The 23,760-nt window shown below is 39.5% G+C and overlaps 2 protein-coding genes across 2 annotated transcripts in view; both read right to left on the bottom strand.

Annotated features, from left to right (window-relative positions):
- Nucleotides 1–381: 381 nt before the first annotated feature.
- On the bottom strand, nt 382–8,354 carry pdia3 (protein disulfide isomerase family A, member 3). Its single transcript, XM_015054713.1, has 13 exons — nt 8,044–8,354; nt 6,573–6,651; nt 6,349–6,466; nt 4,952–5,059; nt 4,751–4,874; nt 4,516–4,632; nt 3,725–3,850; nt 3,456–3,638; nt 3,261–3,369; nt 2,003–2,131; nt 934–1,013; nt 756–813; nt 382–612 (listed from the first exon to the last, which is right to left on the bottom strand). Exons 1-13 carry the CDS (start codon nt 8,175–8,177, stop codon nt 490–492), a joined length of 1,488 nt encoding a protein of 495 aa, XP_014910199.1. The 5' UTR covers nt 8,178–8,354; the 3' UTR covers nt 382–489.
- A 3,978-nt stretch (nt 8,355–12,332) lies between these two features.
- LOC106961164 (creatine kinase U-type, mitochondrial-like) overlaps nt 12,333–23,760 on the bottom strand; it is an 18,337-nt gene continuing 6,909 nt past the window's right edge. The window contains exons 2-9 of the mRNA XM_015054711.1: nt 22,775–22,973; nt 21,655–21,750; nt 20,577–20,798; nt 19,831–19,916; nt 17,678–17,801; nt 16,406–16,540; nt 14,695–14,820; nt 12,333–13,242 (exon numbers count right to left, since the gene is read on the bottom strand). Of these exons, the coding sequence (XP_014910197.1) occupies nt 13,129–13,242; nt 14,695–14,820; nt 16,406–16,540; nt 17,678–17,801; nt 19,831–19,916; nt 20,577–20,798; nt 21,655–21,750; nt 22,775–22,973 (1,102 nt within the window). The 3' untranslated portion in view covers nt 12,333–13,128. The remainder of the gene's footprint in view (nt 13,243–14,694; nt 14,821–16,405; nt 16,541–17,677; nt 17,802–19,830; nt 19,917–20,576; nt 20,799–21,654; nt 21,751–22,774; nt 22,974–23,760) is intronic.

Here is a 23,760-nt window from a genome sequence, read left to right as displayed (position 1 = left end):
TTTTTTGGGTCTTTTTTTTCAAAATCCTTCAAAATGTAAAAAAAAAAAGACCATTTACGAAAAAAAAAAAAAAAAAAAAAAAAAAAAAAAAACCTAAGAAAAATAAAGTTGTCCCCCTGTGATGAAGAGAACAAAAACAAGCGACAGATGACTGGAAACTGGTATCGAACCAAAGTGCATCAGTCTGAGGTGTAGTAGACAGACCAGAGGAAATAGAAATCTCATTTCAAAAAAAGCTGTCCCTCTTCCCTAAAAATTTCTTATTGTGGTAAAACGGTCGGGCAGACCCTGGCCACCACCTCTCCACCTTCCACAGGATTCCAGAGCAGCAGAGGAGCCAAGGAGCGGCCGGCTCTTTGACGTCGGCTTCAGAGCTTTTGGTAGTTCACTAAGCGAGTGGGATATAATTTAGTTCTTTCTGTTCCCCGATTCTCCTCCTCCTGTTGTTGTGATGTGGGGTGGGGGGCGTTGAGTTTCTGTTAGGAGCCTCTATAGCTCTGACTTGTCGTCGTCCTTCTTCTTCTTCTTTTTCTTGCCCTCCTCTGGCACCACTAAGGGGTTGGTGGCCTCTCTCTTCAGGTAGGAAATGAAGTCGCTCACCTCTCGACCTCCCTGCACAGACAACGGCAGGATGTTCTCTTTATTTGATAGGGACAAAGTATCAACTGCCGACATGTTCAGACATTAGCATTTATAGCCGCGGCTAACGCTCGTCCCACAGAGGCCTTACAACCAACAGGTAGTCCGTGACTCACCTCGTATCTCTTTGGGCTCATTTTGCGTCCAGCAGGGGAGAAGTAGATTGTGGGGAATCTGGGGAGAGAAAAAAATAAATAAATCATGACATTAAAATACAATTGTTAATTCTTAAAACAAGGAAGTCAAAGGGAGAAAAAACAAACAAAAAAAAAAAAACAACAACGCAGGACTTACCCGCTGACTTCATATGGAGATGGCACGTCGTTAGCTGTGGCGTCCATTTTGGCAATAACAACATTGGGATCGTCGGCCAGCTGTAGAACAAGAAGTGGCCCGTTAAGATCAGTTCAAGAGGAAGACTAAACGGTGGATATTAACCGTGATATTCAAACTACACAACGTTTTGAACACGTTTTGTCTCAAACAGAAAAGCAGGAATATTTCAACAAAACGGCACCGAGTGTTATAAATGCTGCTGAGTTTTGGATATGACAACTTTTAAAGGATGTTTCAGGGAAATGTGATGAGCAGTCCTGACAGGCCAACGGTAACCAAGGCAACCTTTAGACGGTTGTGATCTTCACAATGATCTGCTTTAAGAGTTTAACTTGGCACTCTCAGGTCTGTGTTGGGAAACGGCCTGTTTTGACTGAAAAATGTTTCTACTTCAATTAAAAGCACCATTAAGCTAGCTAGAACTTCCCCTAAAGCTTCACAATAAGAGTCTTGGCATAAGAAAAAAAATAAGAAAATAAAATTGCTTTAAGTGTTTCTATTGTCCCCACTCAAAAAACACAAGAGTCTGGACCCTGGTGCATTGTGGGTCCAGTCTGCAGATTTTTAAAAGACAAAACAATAATATCGTTTATCGCAATAAATTCTTGGACAATTTATCGAAGATAGTTTGTCCTCGTGACAGGTCTACATGCGCAGAGATGATTTCACTACAAATGATAAATAAAACACGTTGAAGCAGCTCCATTTTCTGTTTGTAACAAGTGAAATGAGGCTTTTCTGTTGATAAGTTCAAGATTGACCGAGTCAGCAATGGAGGGATTCTCTTCACAGCTGCTGCTCACCTCCATTTTTACTCCAACACCAGAAACTCACATCATTAATGTCATGTTTGGCTATGAGTTCAGTCAGAGTACAGCTAAATGAGGACAAATTACAGAGCGCTGGCATTCTATAAGAGCCAATAAAGTTGAGGAAATTAGTAGTTTTACTGGATAAAGATAAAAAAAAAGCAAGAAAACTAAAACATGTATGAGCATGACCAAGAAAAAACAAGAAAGGATCTTACCTTCTCTCCCAGCTCCTTGTATTTGGGCTCCAGGTTCTTGCAGTGGCCGCACCACGGCGCGTAGAACTCGATGAGGACGTCTTTGCTGTCGTCGTTGACGATGGAGTCAAAGTTCTCAGCCACCACAACCTGGAGACAGAGAGGCAGCGGCTCAGTCCAAACCTGCACTTAGTCTGCTGCTGACCAGAACCAGCACAGTTCCACCTGGACCGGCTTCAATCTCCGTTTTCTGATCAGTGGATGAACCACAACCAAGATCCCAGCATCACCACGCTTCAGTGCGGAAGCCGTTACTGCAGACATCTTAAACTTAAAATTACTCCAGTCTCAACCAGGAAGTTTTGCTTGATATTTAAACTTGGGAAGAACATCCTGTGTGATGCAGGAAGGGTTCATGACTGTAAATAAAATAAAACCTGTTTAACCATCGGAGCCACAAACTAAAACAGGAAACTTTTACAGCCACAACTGACCCAACTACAGATTCTTCCCTCCAAATGTTCCCACACACTGATAACCAGCCTGGGCAGGAAAGTTTCCAAAAATATTTCCTGTCATTTATTTACTTGGTCAAAGAAAAAGAAAAAAATAGTTCCACAAAATTGGTAATTGTCAGAGTTTTGTACTCATTTGATTAATTTAAAGAAAACCAAGCAGACAGACAAGCTCACTGGAGCTGGTAATGAATCAATTAAGTTAAATCATTAATCAAAATTTGCCATTTAGGAAGATTTACTTTTTTGGAAAATCTGTATTCCCCCCACCCCCATCATTGCACACTTTGGCCTTCCATTGTTTAGAGCGGGATCAGCTCACCGTCTTAGATTTATTTGGACTTTGAATTGAGATCAATTTGCAGAAGAGAAAAGCTTACAAATAGAAAATAAAACTCCGAAATACTTTATTGATCCCAAAGGGAAATTAAATAGAATTCATTAATTAAAGATTCTTCAGAGTTGCTGTAGATCCTGATCACTGCAGACAGGAAGGATCTCCTGTAGCAGTCTATACCACAGCGAATTTGAAGAAGCCTCTGACTGAAGACGCCATTTATCCACTACAGTCATGTTGAAGATGCTCAGGGTTATCCACAATAATTTTCATCATTACAAATAAGTTAGAATATAATTCTAAAAATTTGTCATATGTAATTTTTTTAAGAAAGGGGAGATTTTTTTTTAAATCCATATTTTCCATCCCTTACAGTCAGAGGAAACAACATTGACATTGTCAAGCAGCCACTCCAGGAATCCCTCACCTTAACGGGCCCGTCGTTGTTTTCAGGGACTTTTTCTGACTTGAGGTAGCGCTTCAACTTCCCGTCAAAGAAGTCCTGCAGGAAGCGCTCCAGAGCCTTTCCATCTCGGCTGCAGGCAACGAAAACAAAAGAAATCAGAGGAGAAAACAAACAAGCAAACAAAAAAGATATTAAAGCGAAGCTTGGTGGACTCACGAGAACTCCTCGCTCATGACGTATTTGTCTCCCTTGGCGGTGCGGATGGCGACGACGGGCAGCTCCCCGGAGCCGCCGTCCAGGCCGAAGTCGGACAGGTCGTGGCTGAACTGGTTCTTGTTGGCGACGGCAAAGTTCAGCTTCTTCCCCTGGTCCAGGAAGCCCTTGGCCACCTTCATCACTCTGGGACGAGAAGGGCGAGAGAAGGAGAAGCGTGTGAAGAAAGCTGAGTTGGCGAGCGGCGCGGAGGAATCGCCCTAGACGCCCACCTGTTCCTCCAGTAGTTGGAGCCTTTGGGGTTTTTGTCGTAGTCGACGTCGTAGTACGCCACCAGCAGGTCTTTGCCCTTCAGCTGGTCTTTGTTGTCGTCTGTCAGGTGGGGACAGATTCCAAAGCTAGGACAGAAAAAACGGGAAAATATCAACAGCTGCGTTTATGTTGACCTCAAAAGGTGACATTTTGAAAATAAATTTGCTCAGTGGAAGTGCGCAGATTTCATAAAAACTAATTTTTTTTAAAGTTTTGTCGCCAAGATGAAGTGGTTTTGGTTTGCGTTTCAGAAAACTCCAATGAAAACACATTTTTTGCATCACGAGTCACATGATCAACAAACGGATGCTACTATTGGTGGAAAAGACAAAGAAGACAGGAATAATGTTGGCACGGCAACGTTTTAATGACTTCTCATGTATTGGTGTGATTTTAATTACATTTCATGTTTAATGGGAACACAGCAAACTCAAAATTGTCTCCAATAATTAACTGGTTGATTAGAAAAATAAATAAACTGTGTTGCTGCCACATTAAGCAGGATGGCTGAGCTCCCCACATGTTGATGTTAGACGTCTGTTTTCAGCTGCAAATGCATCTTTTGCTAAAAATGATCAAGTTTACACTAAGAGAACGATGGTACTGCATTTTAGGCAATACACATTTATATTTTCTCACTCAGAAAAGGAATATTTCTTTAATTGCATCTTTTAATGCATTTCTAATATTGGATAAAAGTCTTAAATGTGCCAATTAATCGATTCCTAAAGCGATTGTTGGTTGTACTCACACGTTGTCCTGGATGAACCTCTTGATTTTGTTGCTGGTGAATTTGTCCTCGGTGAATTTCACGGAACCATCTTCAAACTTGCTGGCGAGACGTGGAGGACGGAACAGGACGACTCCCCTGCAATCAGACACAGGAAACATCCTCACTAAAATGCATCGCTTCATTTTAAACTTCAGAACCATTTTTATTCCACCCCCGCCTCCCTAGTTCTCCGACGTGTGATGCAGAAACTCACTCTCCGCCGTGGCTGCTGAGCAGGGCCTCGGCGTTGGTGTGGGCGAAGCGGTAGTCGTCCCTCAAAGCGCTGGCGGCCTTCAGGAACTCGGTCTGCTCTGAGCTCTTGTCGTCAGCGAAGAAACCTGACGAGAGAAATTCAGAACAAACATTTTTACCATCAAGCTGGGCGGGCTGGATCGGATGCACGACCAGGACTTACCGATCACGCTGGCGTCTTGATCTGCTATGAACTTCTCAAAGTCTCCCTCGGTCTTGAGCTCCACTGAAGCTGGACCCGCCTGCTTCTTCAGGAAACTAACAATCCCGTCTTTACGGGACAAAAAACAACAAGATGATTACCAAAAAGACTGAGAAAAAAAACACATTTGTCATCAAATATATGAATGTTTTTTTAATGCCTCATGAACTTTCACACTGTTGTTGCTCGGTTGTGTTTATTGTAATTCTATGTGACAGACCAAGTCCATTTGGAGCACAAATATTTTTTTCTTTCAATTAAGACAAAAATAATTAATTGTTAATGAAAGATTTTTTTTAACTGCAATAACTGTGTTGATGACGGTCAATCATGGATTAGTAAATGATCACAGATCCAAAACAGAAGGCTTTTACATTTGCCTCTTCAAAAGAAAAGCCTACAGTTTCCTACGTTTTTTTTTCATGACAAATGTTTTTCCATTTTGTGGCTCTAGAAAAGGAGAAAAAAAAAAAAAGCAGTTTATTCTTATCGATGAGAACAGGATGTGTGTCACTCTGGATGTTTGTTGTCTTACTTTTTATAAATAGGAAGCAGAATAGCTAATAAAAGCTTTATCAAATAACTTTGATATTGAGACTTAAATTTGTTGATAAAAATTTCAGCCTTATAAAGAAAAACTATGTTTCCGTACCAGATGGACCGGTGGGGCCCAACTTCAGGTGTTTAAGTTAATATTCGGGGCCACATAAGAATCACATAAGAGCTGCAAACGGACCCCTGGCTGCTCTTAGGCCAACCTGGATGCACATGCTGATCCTTTTATTCTCCATTTTACTTCCTCCAACATTTATACTGAATGTCTGTGAGCTGCAAGTGAAGACAAACTTCCTTCGTCTTCAGAATTTGACGCAGGAAATTTGTGCACACAATCTTCATCAATAAAGCCAATTCTGGATTTCCAAAGGGAACCAAAAAATGTGATGCGTGTTTGTATTAAGGTCCCCGAGTGAACACACTGCAGAAACAGCCACCACTCTGACTTCCGCTGCATGTTCTCTGGGTTACAGCTGAATTAACTTAAAAGGTTTCTTTAAAAAAAAAAAACAACAGACAAATGCACTGAATTACAACTGTATTTGAAAACTCTGCACCAGTACGGCTCACTTAAATACACCAATAGCTTCACAAAATTGGTCAAAGATGTAAAAACAACTTTAATTTGTTCAGTCAGTGCAATTAGGAGTAAAGCAGCCAATGAAAATTAAACAAAAAAACTGACAAAAACAATACATCAACTACGTTGGTCAAACATGTTTTCAATATTGGGACCAATACCGATATTGAAAGCAATATTCTAATACACATAAGAAAAAAAAAACCCAAACAAGATAGAATACCTGCAGTTCTGGGACCATCATAGGGACCAGATTCCTCTCCGTCCCTGAAGATCTTCAGCGTTGGGTAGCCACTGACGCCATATTTGCTGCATGTGTTGCTGTTAGCTGTGCAGTCAACCTGCACGATAGCAAGCAAACCGTTAGCAAACAGACGGCTAGCAAACAGTTGGTAAAGCAGAAAAATTACACTATGGCTTGGAAAGTCAAACTGTGTTGCGCAATACCTTGGCAAGCGACACGGTGCCTTTTAGACGCGTGGCTGCTGCCTCGTACTCAGGGGCGAGACGTTTACAGTGACCACACCTAAAGGATAAAGAGGACATGGACCGATCAAACAGGAGGACGATTTACACATCGGATCGGAGGTAGGAAAGGAGCTGAAGAGTCCAAGAAACCTGACACTTCTGCACAATAAGGAGATTTAACTAAAGTTGTTGAATAGAACAATAGCTGGAAAGTTTATTTTTTCCCCATTTTATTTAAGAAATAATTCTAAAACACATTTTCAGAGTAGAACATTTTTGTATTTTCTTTTTTCTACAAAAACAGTTAAGTGTAGCTGTAAAGCTTCACATCTAGCAACCTAAAGCTTGAGTGGAAAATGTTTAATAACTTTATTGAACCAAGAACATTGGGACAAAACAATAAATCTAGAGATGGATAATAGAAAAAAAAATCCTTCAAAATATACATTTGAAATAAAACAGTTTAATTCTCACTTCATCTATAAGTGGGAAGATAAAGTCTGGTTTGTTTCAAGATGTGAACTGCAAAGAATAAGAAAACAAGTAATAGTAAGATAGGACTGAAAAATTGGCTGCAACTGATGTCTTGGTGTCTGATTTAAATGTATTAATTAAAATATACTGTAAAAATGATAAGACACAATAAGAAAAAAAAGCCGTGAGCAAATAAAACAAAAACATGTATATAGCGCACATTAGTTTGGTCTTTAACACATCACCTTCCTATAGTAATGGCTTAAGTAATTTTTCCCAAAGAGATTTTCTCAAGAAAAAAAACAAAAAACTGAGTGGAGTCCACGGAAAAATGCATCAATAACATTTTTATTAAACAAAAAATTTTCCTTACTTTTAAAGAAAATCTTTTTATCTGAAGTCTGACCTATTTTCAATATATTTGTTCAAGTTTGGCACCGTAGAAACACGTCAAATATGTCGTAGACCAATCAGAGGTGGACACCAAAACTTCCCCAACCAATCAGAGCGTTACAACTATCACATGACACGCCCCCAACTTCCTTATAGCCTCATTCTCTTGTATTACCGAGATTTACAACACCTAAACTACATGGTAATCAGCAAACATGTTACATTTTAACAGCCGCAAGTCCCATTAAACTATAAAATTAACTAAATTAGTCATTTAATTTAAATACTGCAATTCGTATAGCCTTAAGCGTCTACCGCTAGCTAACATGCTAATATTTGGTCTGCAGCCAACAAGCAGGATTTTACAGTCCCGACTCTAATAAAAACAAAATAAATATATCCCAATAAATAAAAGTAATTAAAACGCTCACAGACTGAACACATTTTTAAGTCGACATTTCTGCAGAGTGGAGTCCATTTTACCGCGAGGCGACGGCGTAATTTTCATTAGAAATTTTCCCCCTTACGTTTGCTAACCAAAGACGCCGTTTCGACACCCTGAATGAAACCTGCAGAAACTCACCAAGGTGCAAAGAACTCCACGAGAATGATCTCGTGGTCTCCAATCCTGCTTTCGAAATCGTCATCCGTGAACTCCAGCACATCACTGGCCCGGCTGAACCCGGCGAGAGCGGCCAAAAATATCAGTCTCAACATGGCACACCGAGAAGGCTAACAGTCTCCTGGCTTCAATGTCACAAAAACTTCAAGTTGCAGACGTGAGTCGTGGCCGGCCCGTCTTCAACTCTTCAAAAAGCCGCAGGACACTCAGAGCAGGGCCGAGACTGAAAGAGAAAGGGGACGGAGGAGGAGGAGGTGAAGATGCTCACAAGCAGCACGGCCTCGTCCCGTAATCATAGTGTGGCAGCCTCCTATTGGTCGATTCGCTGCGTCGCTCAGCTCTGACTGACCAATGAAATTTCGGGAAATCAATCGTCAACGCGCGTGAGCCAATCGGGGTCGGACAAAAGTCGGAAATTAAGACGTTAATACTTCACTTGAAACTTTGGGGTATTCACAAACTGCACAAATGTTTTCTTTACGACTAACAAAGACAAATGACGTGGCTCAATTACCGGGTTAATAAAGCCATATTGTGAGCCGTAATTTGTGTTAAATTGGGAATCATGGAGACTTCCAGTATAACGACCCAGTTCACTGCAGTGCTTTGCAGCGGTATTCTCACCCCTTGACCTGCTTCACATTTTGTCACCATTTAAACGTATTTAAAGAGGCTTTTTTCCAGTTTATTTGTTTAGCACATTTCAGCAACTACAAAAACATAATACAGGAATTATGAAACGGGGATTTTTTTTAGCCTTGATTTGAATGAACTCATTGTTTCAGCTGTTTTGCAGTTTTCTGTAAGTTTGTTCCAGATTTGTGGTGCATAGAAGCTGCTTTTTTGCAAAGCAGCTGAGAAGTGAAAGGAAAACTATAGATGGCTCATAGCTTTTGTTCTCATAATAAATACAAATCTGAGACGAGATTAGTTGCATTCATTTCTATTTCACCCCCTTTAATATGATACATCTAAATGAAATCCAGGATTTCTACAGAACCAGCCTAATTGAAGCAAAAAGCATCTAAATGTGTAATTTATCTCTGTATAACTACTAAAATAACGTGCTTGAGAACATTAATAAACAGAGCAGACGTTTTGCAGCAGTTCAACAACAACAACAACAACAATAATAATAATAATAATAAAATAATAATAATAATAATACTTATCAGAGCTAAAATGGAAATGCTTGGATGAAAACTTTTCCATATCGCTCTGCTACGTTAGCTTAAGAAGCAAAACAGCTTGATGAGCAAGGCAGATAACATTTCACGAAATGATTTCAACTCATTTATTATATAATTGAAAAGCAAATCAGATTGTACAATAAAACAAATTATGATTAAAAATGTATTAGATTTATGTAGAGATTTACAGCATTCACACCAATAAACTGAAGTGAATTTTCTTCTCTAAGTATTGTCCATTTCTGGGTATCGGGCAGGAAATCCAGCTGTCAGCTGTCCTGAACGTTTTCCAATAATCTCTTTAAGTTTAAGACCAGAGACTCCAGATTGTTTGAAACATAAAACCGACTGGAGATGACTGAAAGACCATCGCTGGATTCTGTGTTGACACGCCTCACACAGCTTTTTTTCTCACCTGCTGATAAAGAAGTGAAGATTATTAAAACCTCACAAAACTGCTTTCGATTTGTACCTTTTTGCAATTATATGGACCAGCCACCAGATGGCACTCTCTGACAAAACTCCAGCTTCAGATTTAAGGCTTTTCTTGTTCCTCATTTCTTTTCACTTCGGCATAGTTATTATTCTAGACAGGAAGTAGATAGCCCCTCAAAGGGCGGAGCTAGGTCCAACCAGGCGTTTTGCACAGGTTAATGGTTGCCATGGAGATTAAAGGATTTCTCAAACATTCATGAAAAAAATCACAGCAAGAATCCAGGTATGTTTCTGTTGGGAGAATAACATTACAACATGATGTAAAACTCAAAAATAGTCGATTTTACACAATACAGCCCCTGAAATAAACAGTAAGAAAGTGTTTAAAGTTTTCACATGTAGGCATGAGCAGGACTAGTATTGCTGCAAAAAGTTTGTTTCTACACAGTGTTTCCGTCATCATATCTTATTGTTTTAGGCCTGCAGGAGATCAGTGGTAATCCTTCAGTCCCATGATGCCTTTCTGCCACACCTGCTGCTGTTTACTGTAAACCTGCAGAGCTGAGACAGAAGCTGACAGACACGGCGAGTCTAAGTCACACTTTTGTACTGCAGAGATGTTCTTCCTGGTCCCACAAAGCCCCATCGACAGCTACCCCCCCTCGCAGGAGCCCCCCTGCTTCTTAGAGGGGTCGTCATGACAACCGTGCTGCTCCTCTTCTATATTTGGAGCAAGGAGAAGACGAGCCATCCACCGTGGTGACACGGTCTGACTGCTGAGTGAGGGAGGAAATCTGGGCGTATTTAGGACATCAGAACCTTTTTTTTTTCTCCAAAACCCTTCAAAAAAAAAATAAAAAAAAAAAAAATAGAGAGAGAAACTGCTCTCTCGTGCCTCACACCACCTACTGTTGACGTCTCAGCCGTGTCTCCTCACAACAGTGGAAGCCTTGTTGTCCCGTCAGCCGCCAGACAGAAACACTGGGAAATCTGTTGGCCGTTTCATCACGACAAGAAAATGTGTTCGTTCACAACGGGACAAAGCTCTTATTACAGACTTCCTACGCCACAAAGAAAAACACAGAGAGCCGTTCAAATCAACGGGCTTTGTGAGCGGGCCGGAGCATTTCCATGGAGCCGCACTGGAAGATTAAATCTGTGTGTAAGGATGAAAACTGATTGGCTGGGTGAGGAGGGGAGCTTTAGTCAGAGAGGCATGAAATGAAGTCTAGAGTTTTTCATATTTCTGGGTGGATTAAGATTTAAAACTATTATATCTAACAAATAAATTTCTTTCTTTTTGATTAGAAATGCGACGTGTATCTCTCAAAAGATAAAAAAAAAAAACTATGGATTTTAATTTATACGCATTATTTACATTATGTTTACAAAGTGGCATGCCAAAAAGCATTTATGTCCTTCTTAGCCCTTATTCACATAAACCACTTCTTATTGTGCATTTCTATTGATTGCTGTATGATTGGTTCTCATTTATGTTCAGGTTTTGTTCGTTGTCTTGGATCTTGCTATTTCAGTTATTCCTTTTGTTAGTTCATTTATTTCTGCTTTAAACTTGTTTCCCCCATTTCAGTGTTTCTTTCTGTTTCCTGTTCATTTTCAGTTTTTCTCTCCTTAAGTTCTCTCTGCTTTGCTTCACCCTCACCCTGCCGTTCTGCTCCCCTTCCCAGCTGTTTATCACTTCCTCATTCGCCTCTGCCTTCACCCTTCCCCAGCTGCGCCCACTCACCTGTGATTGGCTCTTCTGGTCGTTTTGTCATTTCCACTTCTGCAGCATTTACGCTCCTCTTTCTTCTTTCACTGCTGGATCCTCCGTTATACCTCCAGAGCTCCATTTAAGTTTCCTTTTGATTTATTAAATGACAACTGACCATTTTCTGGTTCGTTGTTAATATCTAGGTCCTACCACCATCCATCAGACTTGATACTAGTATATTCATAATTCAACTTTAGAGATGAGTTGTTTTTAATGTTTTGCTTCCTCCATCGCAGAAATGACTTAGTCAAATCTAACTGAGAATCTGTGGCAATACCTTCAAAAACTGATGTTCAGAAGACAGTCCAGACTTGACTGTTCTTCAGCTATTTTTGCAAAGGAGAGTGAATAAATATTTCCACGAGCAGACTACAAATGCACGCCACACTTTTCAGATTTTTGCTTTGTAAGAAATTTTTAAAAGCATGCACCATTTCCCTTTCACTTTACAATTACGTATCTCTTTGAGTTATTATATATCATGTGAAATGCTATTAAAATATATAACACAATTGTGGTTGTAATATAACAAAATGTAAAAGGTTTTATGAAACAGTGTCTGAATTTATAAATTTAACAACAAAAAAACTCATGTCTGTATGAAAATAGGAACAGTGTGAACAAGTTTTTATTTTTTTTACTAAAGATGGGTCACATCGCATCAAGGAACAATGCTAATCACAATTATGACCTGAAAGCTTAGTCGCCATGGTTACCTAAAGCTCGGGCTTTTTGTTTACTGGAAATAAATCCTCACCGGATTTCAAAAAGCTGATACAGAAGCTAAAAGAAAGAAAAAGGAAAAAGGCAGCAGTCTATTGTGAAATGAGACACAAACAGAGGTGCTACTGTTAAATAGATGATTTGTTTAATAAAAGGCATGACAGTGTGACAATCTGTTATGGCTCAAACGATATTGCTTCAGGAGCTTACAGTACGGAGCCCGACCCGGCCAAGTGTGTGTTCGGAACATTAGAACCCGACGAACACATCTGCTGGAGAAAACAAACGTCTCTCCAGCCTTCCGCTTGGAAAATAAAACCTAAAATCTACATTCAAAATAAATCATCAAACATCTGAAAAGGAACTATGTACACACATTCCACGATGGAGGACGGACGTATGGGACTACACAAGTGCCATGTAGGAAGGGAAATCACCACGCAGGAGGGAGGGGGAGATGACGGGGGGCAGAATGCAGGACGTGCGGCTGAGTAAAGGTGGGAGCAACGGGAAGGGGAGTGTTGTTGATTTTTTTAAAATTATTTTTGGCCATGCAGAGAAGCTGATTATTTTTGCTTTGCTTTAATAAAACAGCCCCACAGCTTCCATAACTCTATAAATCACTTTTATCCTTTTAGAGCAAAATTACGATCTGAGCTCGGAGAGTTTTGAGTCTGATGAAGTTCTGGGACGTTACCAGCCAGACGGTTACATATTACATATATAGATGAAATTATAGAGTATACTGAGGAGCAGGGACGGGGTGGTTGATTAGATAGGTAGCATAGTGATGGAAGAGTAATAATAATAATTAATGAGGCGACAACATAGATATCTTTTTAAAATATCTATGGGCACATGGCTGAGTGTGTGTGTTTGTGTGTGTGCCCAGAGGTTTGTGTGCAGCGATGAAGGGACCAGTGTCTACTTGAACTGCTTAAGGGGTGCTGGCACCTTGATGTCCTGGCCTTTCTCCAGCCGCTTCTCGCACTCAATTAGGTAGTTGACGCCATCGATCACAGTCTGCACCAGCTGGACCTGAGTAGGAGACAAACACCACATTTAGATCCTGTTATTCCTTGTCGGCAAAAGAAAAAGATGGCAAAATGTTTCTGAACTACTACCTCTGCAAGTAATTAGACAGCTATTTGATTTAGTGAGAAAGAAAGTCATTAAACATTTTAATTCAAGACTCAAATTTAAGACTTTTTTAAGACCTTTACGGATGATATTTAAGACCTGTATCGCAACAAATGTACAATGAAAGTTGCGTTGGCAACAGAAGTGAGCCAATGGAGAACATCGTTCAGCCAACTGACAATGAATTTGAGCTTCGCCATGCTAGGCAGGAAAATGCTAGCATATTAGGGCATATTAGCAGCTAGCTAGCAGTAGCCTGAACCACATTGAGTGAAAGAACACAATGAAGATGTCTGAATGCAACTCAGTCACAAAAAAAACTACTTAGAGTATATTAGTTTAAATAATCCTGCCAAAACAAAATTTAAGACCTGCGAATAACGTATTTAAGAACAATTTACTTTTTAAAAGTTAATTTAAATTATTTCAAGGCCTTTCATGAAATTAAGACTTTTTTATTAAGGATGCATGGACACCCTGATATATATATTATTTTGTCACATTCCTACTTTATTTATAGACATTAATTACAGTTTCTTTTTATAAATCTGTTATTGAAGATGAATCAGAAATGTAAGCAAATTACCAAAACACACTTTCAGTCTTTGTAATGTTCATGAGATGAACATTACAATTATCTGTAATGAAAATATTCTTTTCAGATACAGAAATAAACACTTAACATAATTTTCACTTGCAGAATTTAAATAAAGGCACAAATCATCAAAAACTATTGAATTAAATCATTGATGATGAGTACATTCAATAGTAAGGGCCTATAAGTGCCACAGCTCAGAAAAACATCTGGCAACAACAAAACAGACATCAGGAAGCAGTCGGGAAATTTCTGTGCCGACTCTGTTGTGCGTCATTTTCAGATGTCAGGTTTCTGCATAGACAAAGCCAAGCCTGCAGTGGATCTGAAGCGATCGTCAGAAACTACTAGACTTTTTCCTGCATGCCTGCAAAGGATAGAGTGGGGTAAGATTTATTCATCTTAGGGTTATTGCAAATCATAGTATGTATGCATTAAGTAATCCTGTTACGTCTCGGGCCATAAATCTTTTAAGAATTTGAATGAATATGAGTTACAACAAGATTTAATTACTATTTGGGATCAAGGAAGTATTGTGGAATTTGAATCTGAACAGCGAGCTTTCACATATTTAAAAAAAGAAAAAGCAACAAATTACCTGGAACTTATTTTGTGACCGGCTTTTCAACTCTTATAAACAAAAATAGTTCAAGATGACAAACTCTAATTTGCATAAACTGAATGCGTTTGTTATTAACGGATAGGAAACTCTAGTGAAACAGTTGGACGTGCCACACGTCATGTTTTGTCCCCACCTCAGACTGTCCCAGGCGGTCCAGGTTGGAGATGTCGAACACGCCGCCTACGGCCGCCGTGTCCACGCCGCCCGTCCCGCGCTTCTGTAGGCGCAGGTTGTCCAGGATCTTACTGAAGCGCGGATCCTGTTCGGCAAAAACGAGAGGAGTCAGCCTGGACGCTGATGAGACACAAATCGCCAGGCATCTGCTGGATGAGTTTACTCATTTCTAATACCATTTGGTACCAGTGTGTGATAAGACCTGTTGATTATTTTTAATCAGCAGGTTTGAGTTAACCTGGTGATCCAACCCTGTTTTCTTCTTTCAGTGACAATGAAATTACCCCGCAGATGGATTCCATGCGCTTCGGCTCACGGACCAACGTGTTACATCTTTATGAGACAAAAACTGAGGAAAATTACTATTTACAGTTGAGCAAGGTTTTCACATACTTTTATTTTTATTTTCCTTATTTTGTGTGCGTGTTAGCTTATTGTCTGAGGATAAATGCGGTTCAGTTTCATCGTTTACGTTTAAACAATAAAATATTAAAATCATGAAAAACATCGGGTTTGATGCTTCTTGGTCTAAATAACACCAAATGTAGTCAGATTTCAGTGTATTTTGGTGAGTTTTGACGCTTTGTGGTTTAATATTGTCCACAGAAAAAGTTTGCGTGGCTGGCAAACGTGGCCGCACACTTTCACGCCAGCGAAAAGGTGAGCGCATATTTACGCAAACCTTGACGCAAAGTTAATTTTTATACATGCCGACTTTTGCGTAAAATATGGGACCGCACATTTTTTGTGCGAACGCACGCTTTATGCATGAGGCTCCAGATGTAAAACCAGAAAGTTCCGGTCAAAGACCCTCTCCATCCATTCTGACCAAGTTTGAACTATTTTGCAAAGAAGTATGGGTAAAAACCAAACCAAAACAAAAAAAGAACATTCAGTTTTCAGTTTTAATGTAACAAAATGTGGAAAGATAAAAGAGACGTTAATACTTCTGGAAATAAATGTATTTTGCATCTTTATAACATTTGACACAGACAAAAGCTGCGATTCCATTAGCCATGAATTGGAAATTACGAAAATAAATTAGCTTAACTGAAACATATTTTCCAGTAAAACGTCTTAGCGCTGGGATGAGGTGGTTTTTCGGCCATATTTAAAAGGATGTATTTTGCAAAACCGCAATGGAAACACTTATCGCACCACAGGAGTCACGTGATCAACAACGTGAGCGTTACTGCTGCTGGAAACGACAAAGAAGACAACAGGACGTGGAAGGAAGGTGATGGTTTGTTTTTGTTTTTTCAGACAATGTGCAGCTGGTCCCACCAGAGCTCTCACCGTTCATAATAAGTTGTGTATTACTAATGTGTTGAATCCATAACTCCTCCGCTTGTCGCTCCAACACCTGAATAAGACGTCGCCGTCTCCTGTGGTGGCTGATGGATGATGAGCGCTAGCACCATGGATGAATTACGAACATATCTCATGTAACTGTTTACATTCGTCGCTGCCATGATTTTTAATAACTTATCAAGTGAACAAGCTTATTCAAAAGTGATTTCTACATGACTTATGCAACAGAAACACAGCAACTGCAAAATCGTGTTTTTTCAGACACCTTCTGCAATGTAAACGCAGCTCCGGCTGCTCCTCGTGACTGTAAAGTAAAGTTGTGTGTTTCTCGTCAGGCTCTGCTTCAGCTTGTGTGTTACCTTGCCCAGACGGGGCAGCTTAACGTGGACGCCGGCCCTAAGTCCAGTCCCCAGGTTGGAGGGGCACGTCAGGATGTAGCCGAGCCTCTCGTTCCACATGAACTCCCAGCCTCTCTCCTGGATCAGCCGCTCCACCTGAGGGGGGGGGGGGAGGAGGAGTTTAACTCAACGCAATCGCTCAACAGCATTTTATTTTTTCTACAAACCATGCATGACACGCACGCACACACGCACACACAAAAAAATCCCGGTATGACTGTGAAAGTGGGAGTAAGACATCAAACTTGTAGGAGAGAGCTGTGGTATTTTTGCTTCTCCTTTACTCGTTGATTAGGAAATAACTTATATTCACATGACCATGTGTGGACGGTGCGTCCTGTACGTCTGCCAACAGGCTTTATTTTCGAAGCAGGAGGACGTCTTCCTGTTTTTAGACAACACTAATGGCCCCGCATTGAGTTTAGAAAGCCGTCTAGCAGCAGAAACAGCCCACAATAACAATATAAGCACATCTATATTAGATAATGCAGAGCAGACTCAGTTCTGGGCTGCATATCAAGTTGCCACAGAGACACTTAGCATCACACTGACAAATATCGACCAGAATAGCTGCTTACTTTCTGTCTTCCCTCAACATCTTTAATGGGCAGTATTATGTGAAACTGACGTTTTTGAGGCTCACATCATGTTATTATGTTATTCCCTCATCAAAAACATACCTGGACGTTTGCTTTGATTCTTTCATTCATGTTTGAGAAAAACTTTAATCTCCATTAAAGTATTTCTCACTGAGCTGTGTAAAACACTCTGGGGGAACCTAGGTCCGCCTTCGAGGACTAAGCTCTTCCTCTGAGCTGCAGTTTCCAAGCAACCAAGCTTCCAGACTCCTTAGCTCCTTCAGACTAGCCAGCAGCAATTAGCAAACACCTGGTGGAACTGAGCATCTGCTGAGCTCATTATAGGAGCTACGTCTCAGTGCTTCACTGGTGAAAACATTGTTAAAATGTTGATAGAGGAGCCATGTTGTGATGACTTCCTGAAGGTGGAGCTTCAGAAAGAATGGGAGTTTTTAAAGAGACAGAGGCGTTAAATAAGGAAGTAAATTTTCTTTCAAGTCATATCTGATATATTTATGTAGCATTTTTAAAACAACTCACGGCAACACAGTTACTTGATCATGTTGTAAAATGGCACGATGTGCCTGGAAAACACATAACACTGCCCCTTTAAGTAATCGGGAAGGATCCATTCTCAACTGCGAGCATGTCTCACCTCCTTGAGGCCTCTGCAGAACCTCTCAAAGACCCTCTTCATGTTGCCTCCCTTCTCCATGGAGATCACTCTGGTGTGATCCTCCTCATTGATCCAAATCAAAAAGGTCTTCTCATTGTTGTGCCTGCAAACAGGGAGGTTTTCTACTTCATAAACAGCTCGAACGCATGCTATTATAGGACCATCTGTTCTTTTCACGTGCACAGACTCAAAGTGTCGATTAACTGTTCACACGCACTCAAGAGCCATTTCGTTGCTCAGTTTGACACTTTGAAAATAAGTTTGCTTCATGGAAACACGTCCGTTTTGAGTAACCTTGTTCTTTAATGGAAACACCATAAGTGTGAAATTGGGTTTTTTCAAACTTTTTGGAACACTGACAAGGTTTTTTTTGGACATTTGTAAAGGAAACACAGCGAATGTCAGCATGAATTTCATTTCAATTTGGGCTTTTAGTGATGAAGATTTTATTTTATTTTTTTTTAGCACCATTAAACGTCTACATCTGGTGTGGTCATTGAGGACAGGGACGGCATGCGGGATCTGAATGGACGGAGCTTTAAATATTCTACTGGATTTTGCTCCCCAGCTGTATTTTAACAACACTGACGACGACAGCACTTTGAAATATTTTGCAGCTTTAAAAAAAATTTTGTGATAAATTCAACATGGTGGTTTTTTATTCTTAAATTTAACGATGCTATTTGTTCTCTAATCATAAAGCCAAAAAAATTAAAATGACATGACTGACGATAACGGCCAAATGTACATTTCTGACACATACCGGTCAGATAGTAAATCTGTTGGGTAATAAATCTTTTCATCTTTTTAGACCAAAACAAACATACAAGTTTTAAAGTAAAATAATCAGTTTTTCACCAATTTTATTCTCTCATGTGGTGTATTAGTCCAACATTAAAAGTCTTTTGATCGCATTCTATGTAATCTGAAATGTAACATAATTTTATGTTTTGAAATGTTTCTCAAACACACACACACAAGCCTGACTGGTTCAAGAACAAAACTCAAATTTAATAAAAAGTTCCCAGTTTTAATAACTTTGTTTAAAGTTAGAATATATTATTTCAATTAAACAGATCGATAAATTGTTGAGTCATTAGGGATAATAAATATTCGTTCCATTGAAACAATCCAAACAAATCTTAAAGGTCTTCCTACTCAAATGAAACGCTTAAACACAATATATAGAGAAAGTTACAAAACTCCCAACAAAATCTAAAAAAATGTTCTCGCTAAGTTTTCTGCCGTTCGGCAAATAGAAATAATTTTGGTAATTTTAAACTGACCTAAGACAAGAAAAGTTTAGTCTGATTCAACTGTCTTTTTATCAGATGTATGAAAATATCTGGTTTCAACTGTAAATAGCGTTTTCCAAATTTCGGTTTTTAATCAAACGTTAGAACTTTATTACAAAATCATGCAATGTGAACATCAAACACTTTCAATGACTTTATACAGAAAGCAAGTACTTTCCAAACCTTGAAAACACCTCAACTAAATTCAAGCATTTTCAAGGATTTCAAGCACCTGTCTGAACCCCGTCATGATGACGATATCTTAGCATCAGTTTCACATTTTAAAGCAACAAAATCAATTTTTTCCCTTCAAACCACTCTCTTCTTTTTTAATAGAGGGTGGTGTCTGCGTCAAGGGAGGAAAAGCCAGACAAGACAGAACAATAGAAAGAGGAGAGGATAAGTAGATCACAGAATAAAGGAAGTATCAGAAACAAGAGGAGTGCCAGAGGGAGAAAAAAACAGCTTCTAGTTCAGATGAAAACTAGAAGCTGTAGTTTAACTGAAAGAGGAGATGATGAGGTGAAGTTTGCATTATTAAGAGGAGGAGTGACTGGTAAGCTTTACAGAGGAAACAAACATGGAGGAAGGTGATTGATTTCGGCTGTCAGGCACGTTGGAACTGGGGTTTATTCCTGCGGCTAATCTGAAATGCTGCTCATCTCCTTTTCACCTCAGATCAGCAAAACACAAAGGAGCAGCAGAAACATCGAGGCAAAATTCACCCAAGGGTTTCGTAAAACTCATCATTGCTAAGTTGAAAAGTCCCGTCAGAGCACAACCAATACGACAAATGCAATTTGCCTGACAGGCTGGAGATTTAAATTTTCTGCTTACCAAATACCGCGGGCGTCTGGCCAATCACGGGCCATGCCTGCGCAGGTCAGGAGTGGCGACACAGGTTTGTCGAACAGGAAGTGATCCTGATAAATACACAAAAAAATATATATTTTTATACACAACTTAGACTGGACAAGATTTGTTGTTTTACTGTTAGGATAACTAAGTAACCTGATAATAAACTTTAAAAAAAATTAACATCATAACACATATCATCACCTTCTGAATATAATGACCCAAGTTATTTTTCCCCCATTAGTAATTTTGACAAAAAAAGTAAAAAATAAAATAAAAATCACTGCCTCTTTATTTCCAAAAGTTATTATTTTAGGAAGGTGGCTATATGGAGGGCCAAAAGGAACAAAATTAAATATTTTAAGCCTAGTTTTTTTTAAAATTTATATTCTTTTGTGGTTTATTTTCAAAGTTTTATCACATTGGAAAATTTTTTACTATAATGAATATTTTGAAGCTCTAAACATTAGCTCTAAAATGAACAGAACAAGAAATTCTTCATTTTTAAATGGTACTTTAAATACTATTTAAAGTACCATGTGTATTGTGTATCTGCACACGGTCACAGATACCTGATCTGGATTTTTTTTCAAGAACCAAAATTACTCAGCATTCCAAAGAAGTTGCAAAAATGGCGACCTACGTCACCTTACCGACATGCAGAAGAGTTAAAATCAATGTTTAGCCCAGACAGTTGTCGTTCCTGATATTAAACACGCTTCACTTACATCAATGAGCTGCTGCTGCTCCTGCTCGGTCATCAGAGTAAGACTGTAGTATTTTCCAGCCAGGTCTCCCTTCAGCCCAGACAGGGCGTCCACCACCACCCGCTCCACCTCTCGGCGCTCCGCCCGGGTGCAGGCGGGGGGCAGGCTCAGGCCCCTGATGCTGCGGCCGGTCCTCACCCTGGACGACAGCACGTAGCGCTCATCGAATACTCCGGACTGGATCTGAAATGTTTGGAGAAGTTTGTCGATTAGGGCTGCATCGGACAATTGTTTTAGTAAAGCGATTACAGGGGTGGGAGAAATGGACTTACAGTTTTATCACAATATTGTGACAATGATAAACGTGAACAAAAAGACAAATATTTATTATTTCTTCTTAGGTAACTGGAGGGCTGTGGGTGAACAGCAATCGTAACCCGACAAAAACAAAATGCTGCACTTGAAAAACCGTCTGTGATTCAAATTCAAAATTCAAAAATATTTTATTGATTCTAAAGAGAAATTAAATCCAACATGATTCTTTAGGACACCAGACACATACAGAAGAGATTTATATCACTAAACTGCACACAGGGACTGCTGTTAATCATATTTTCAAATTTATTGATGCTCTTGTCGAGCTAAGGGTGGAGAAAACAGTAAAAATAGCAATCCTGACCAAAAAAGACATCATTTCATTAGAATTTATCGTGAGAACAATAAAATAAAATGCTTATTGCGTCAAGAAAATTATCATGATAAATGATAAACGATATGATAACTGCTCACCCCTCATGTCTTATTCTATCAATTANTCAGATGATGAAGTGGATAAAAAANTTNGCACATTCTGCAGATGTTTCATTTAACCATTTAAGCCTCATTTTACTTTTACACAATATTAGAAATATTTTTTAAAAATGCCAATAAAAAAACATTTCAATTCCTTTTTAAAGTAATAAAATAATAACATCCAAGATGGCGCCAGTTGGTTTCAGGAAAAGGAAAAGAAAAAAAGAATTAAAGGAATTTCCCCTAAAATGAGGTCAAACCAAAAATCGGAGCTGACTGCTGAGTCAGTACAATAGAGCTGAAGTACCTTGGTGGCATTCAGGTCAGTGGGGTGTTTCATTACGCGGGGATCATAACCATTGTGCCTCTCTTTGATGACAGGATCCAAGAGGTCTGCAAACACCTAAACAGAAACACATTCAGTTAAACCCAAGACTCCTTCAGATTTAGATCTGCAATTATTTTCATGTAACCTAAAAGTTTGTTTCGGAAAGGAGATAAAAGCAATGTCAATTTTGTATTGATGTTGCCTGCAGGGTTTCTCCCAGTGTATTATCAGCCTGGCGGGCCACCAGGCTTTCCTTGCCTCCCCCACAAGGCTAAGTGTTGTTTATTTTAAATAGTGTTTTTATACACCAGTAACAATGACAGGAAAGACAGCTTAAGCTAGGTTTTATATCTGACGAATTGAACTTAAGTCATCTGCTCACACACCTCTGAATCTTTGTAACGTTTAACATTTTTTTAAGCACAAAAAAGTGAGCCGCTGGTGAGCTGTCCTAGCGCCTCTACCACCAGGCTCACACTGCAAAAACATAAAAGTCTTACCAAGTAATTTTGGTCAAGTTTATAGTGCAAATATCTTAGTACACTTGAAATAAGAAAAACTAACGTGCAAGTAACTTTTCAGCAAGTAAATAACTTATTTAAGTAAATAACTTATTTAAGTAAATAATTCCTTATTATTAATGAAAAAGTACTTGTTCCATTGGCAGGTAAAGTCATTTATTACAAGACTTTTTTCCCATGTTATAAGTGAAATAATCTGCCAGTGGAACAAGTTTTATTTGGTCGGTGCAGAAGGGCTTCTTTTTGTCTAAGTATCTTTACCATCATGAACTCTGTTCATTTTTGCCAACAATGAAAACAGAAGAAAATCAGGTCACACTTCATTTGAAGAGGTGTGTATAAGACTTACATAACACACTGTCATGAATATGAATTAGTCTTCATGAATGTCTACAACTGTTGTCTAGAGTAAATGGTGACATTTTTAAGGCAAAGTTGCATTAAAGGCTTGCATTAAAAGTCCATTAAAAGTGTCAGCATGTATCGAAAACAGATTTCAACAAATGCACCAGCTGCAGTTAACGGAGGTGGGTTTAGTTTGCTTAAAGCCGCGCCCCGGCCCCGGTGTTGTGTCTGACCTCGTAGGACTCCTCGTCTCCTGCTACCAGGCCAACGGTTTTGATGAAGGGGTGGCCCGGGTTGTCCACGCCCGTCTGGATGGCCTGGTCCAGCGTGTACCCGTTGGGAGTGGCCTTATCGCATAGCTTGGCGTAGATGGCCGGTGTCAGGTTGCTGGCCATGCAGTTGTTGTGTTTGCGCAGGTCAGGATACTCCGCGCTGTGCAAATAGGAAAATGAGATAAGGCAAGACTCCATTGATCTTTGACAACGCTGCTGAGCTCTGGACAACAGTGCAGAAACTTTTAACTCACTAAAAATACCTTTTACTTGTTTTGTTTTTTTACCCACAGGCAACAGAAATCTAAACCTGTGTGGCCTTTGACTAACAGTATACCCTGTTGTAAACAATCCAACAATCCTATTTACTAATGAGAGAGAGCGAGAGAAAGAGAGAGGGGCGGGGGGTGTGGAGGCAGAAATCCCAACATCAACTTCAAATGAATTATTTAATGCCATTAACTTTAATGAATTAAATAATTAAGATGTTGGGATTTAAAAAAAGTCTGAAGACGGTAGGCTTTAGGATGAAATTAATACAGATGAAAAGTAAGAATTTATTAGACCAGTAGACCAAGTTTGGGTTTTTTAAGTTGTGCTTTTCAGATTTTGGTTTTGACAGGCAACACAAGTTGTTTCCAAGCTTCCACAAGGTTCAAACCTGGGACTCTTCTTAGTTAATATCCACACAGTCCCACTAGCTCAGATTATAAAATTACCATCATTATGTGGATGATACACAGCTCTAGATTATAATGTCAGCAGGTGACTATGAACTGAACAGATGCTGAGGGGGAAAAAAAATCAATGGGTGGACATGCCACAACTTTTTCCAACTGAACAAAAACAAAACTGAAGTTATTATCTTTGGAAGCTAAAGAGAAAGTGATGAGTCAGCTTCAGTAATTATAGCCAGAAACTAGAGGTGTGCCGATCGATCGGTCACC

The sequence above is a fragment of the Poecilia latipinna genome, unplaced genomic scaffold, assembly GCF_001443285.1.
Source record: "Poecilia latipinna isolate Pla-1442-1.1 unplaced genomic scaffold, P_latipinna-1.0 Scaffold1273, whole genome shotgun sequence".
NCBI lineage: Eukaryota > Metazoa > Chordata > Actinopteri > Cyprinodontiformes > Poeciliidae > Poecilia > Poecilia latipinna.
The sequence above is the reverse complement of the archived record's forward strand: the minus strand, read 5'-3'. Positions and strand labels throughout refer to the sequence as shown.

What these genes read in the sequence shown, in the direction of transcription:
- pdia3 (XM_015054713.1), bottom strand. Translation starts at nt 8,177, where the DNA reads ATGTTGAGACTGATATTTTTGGCCGCTCTCGCCGGGTTCAGCCGGGCC. An exon ending in GTCATGAGCGAGGAGTTCTC is followed by an intron (nt 3,370 to 3,455) that starts GTGAGTCCACCA and finishes CGTTGCCTGCAG; the next exon opens with CCGAGATGGAAAGGCTCTGG. An exon ending in ACAAGGAGCTGGGAGAGAAG is followed by an intron (nt 1,014 to 2,002) that starts GTAAGATCCTTT and finishes CTTGTTCTACAG; the next exon opens with CTGGCCGACGATCCCAATGT.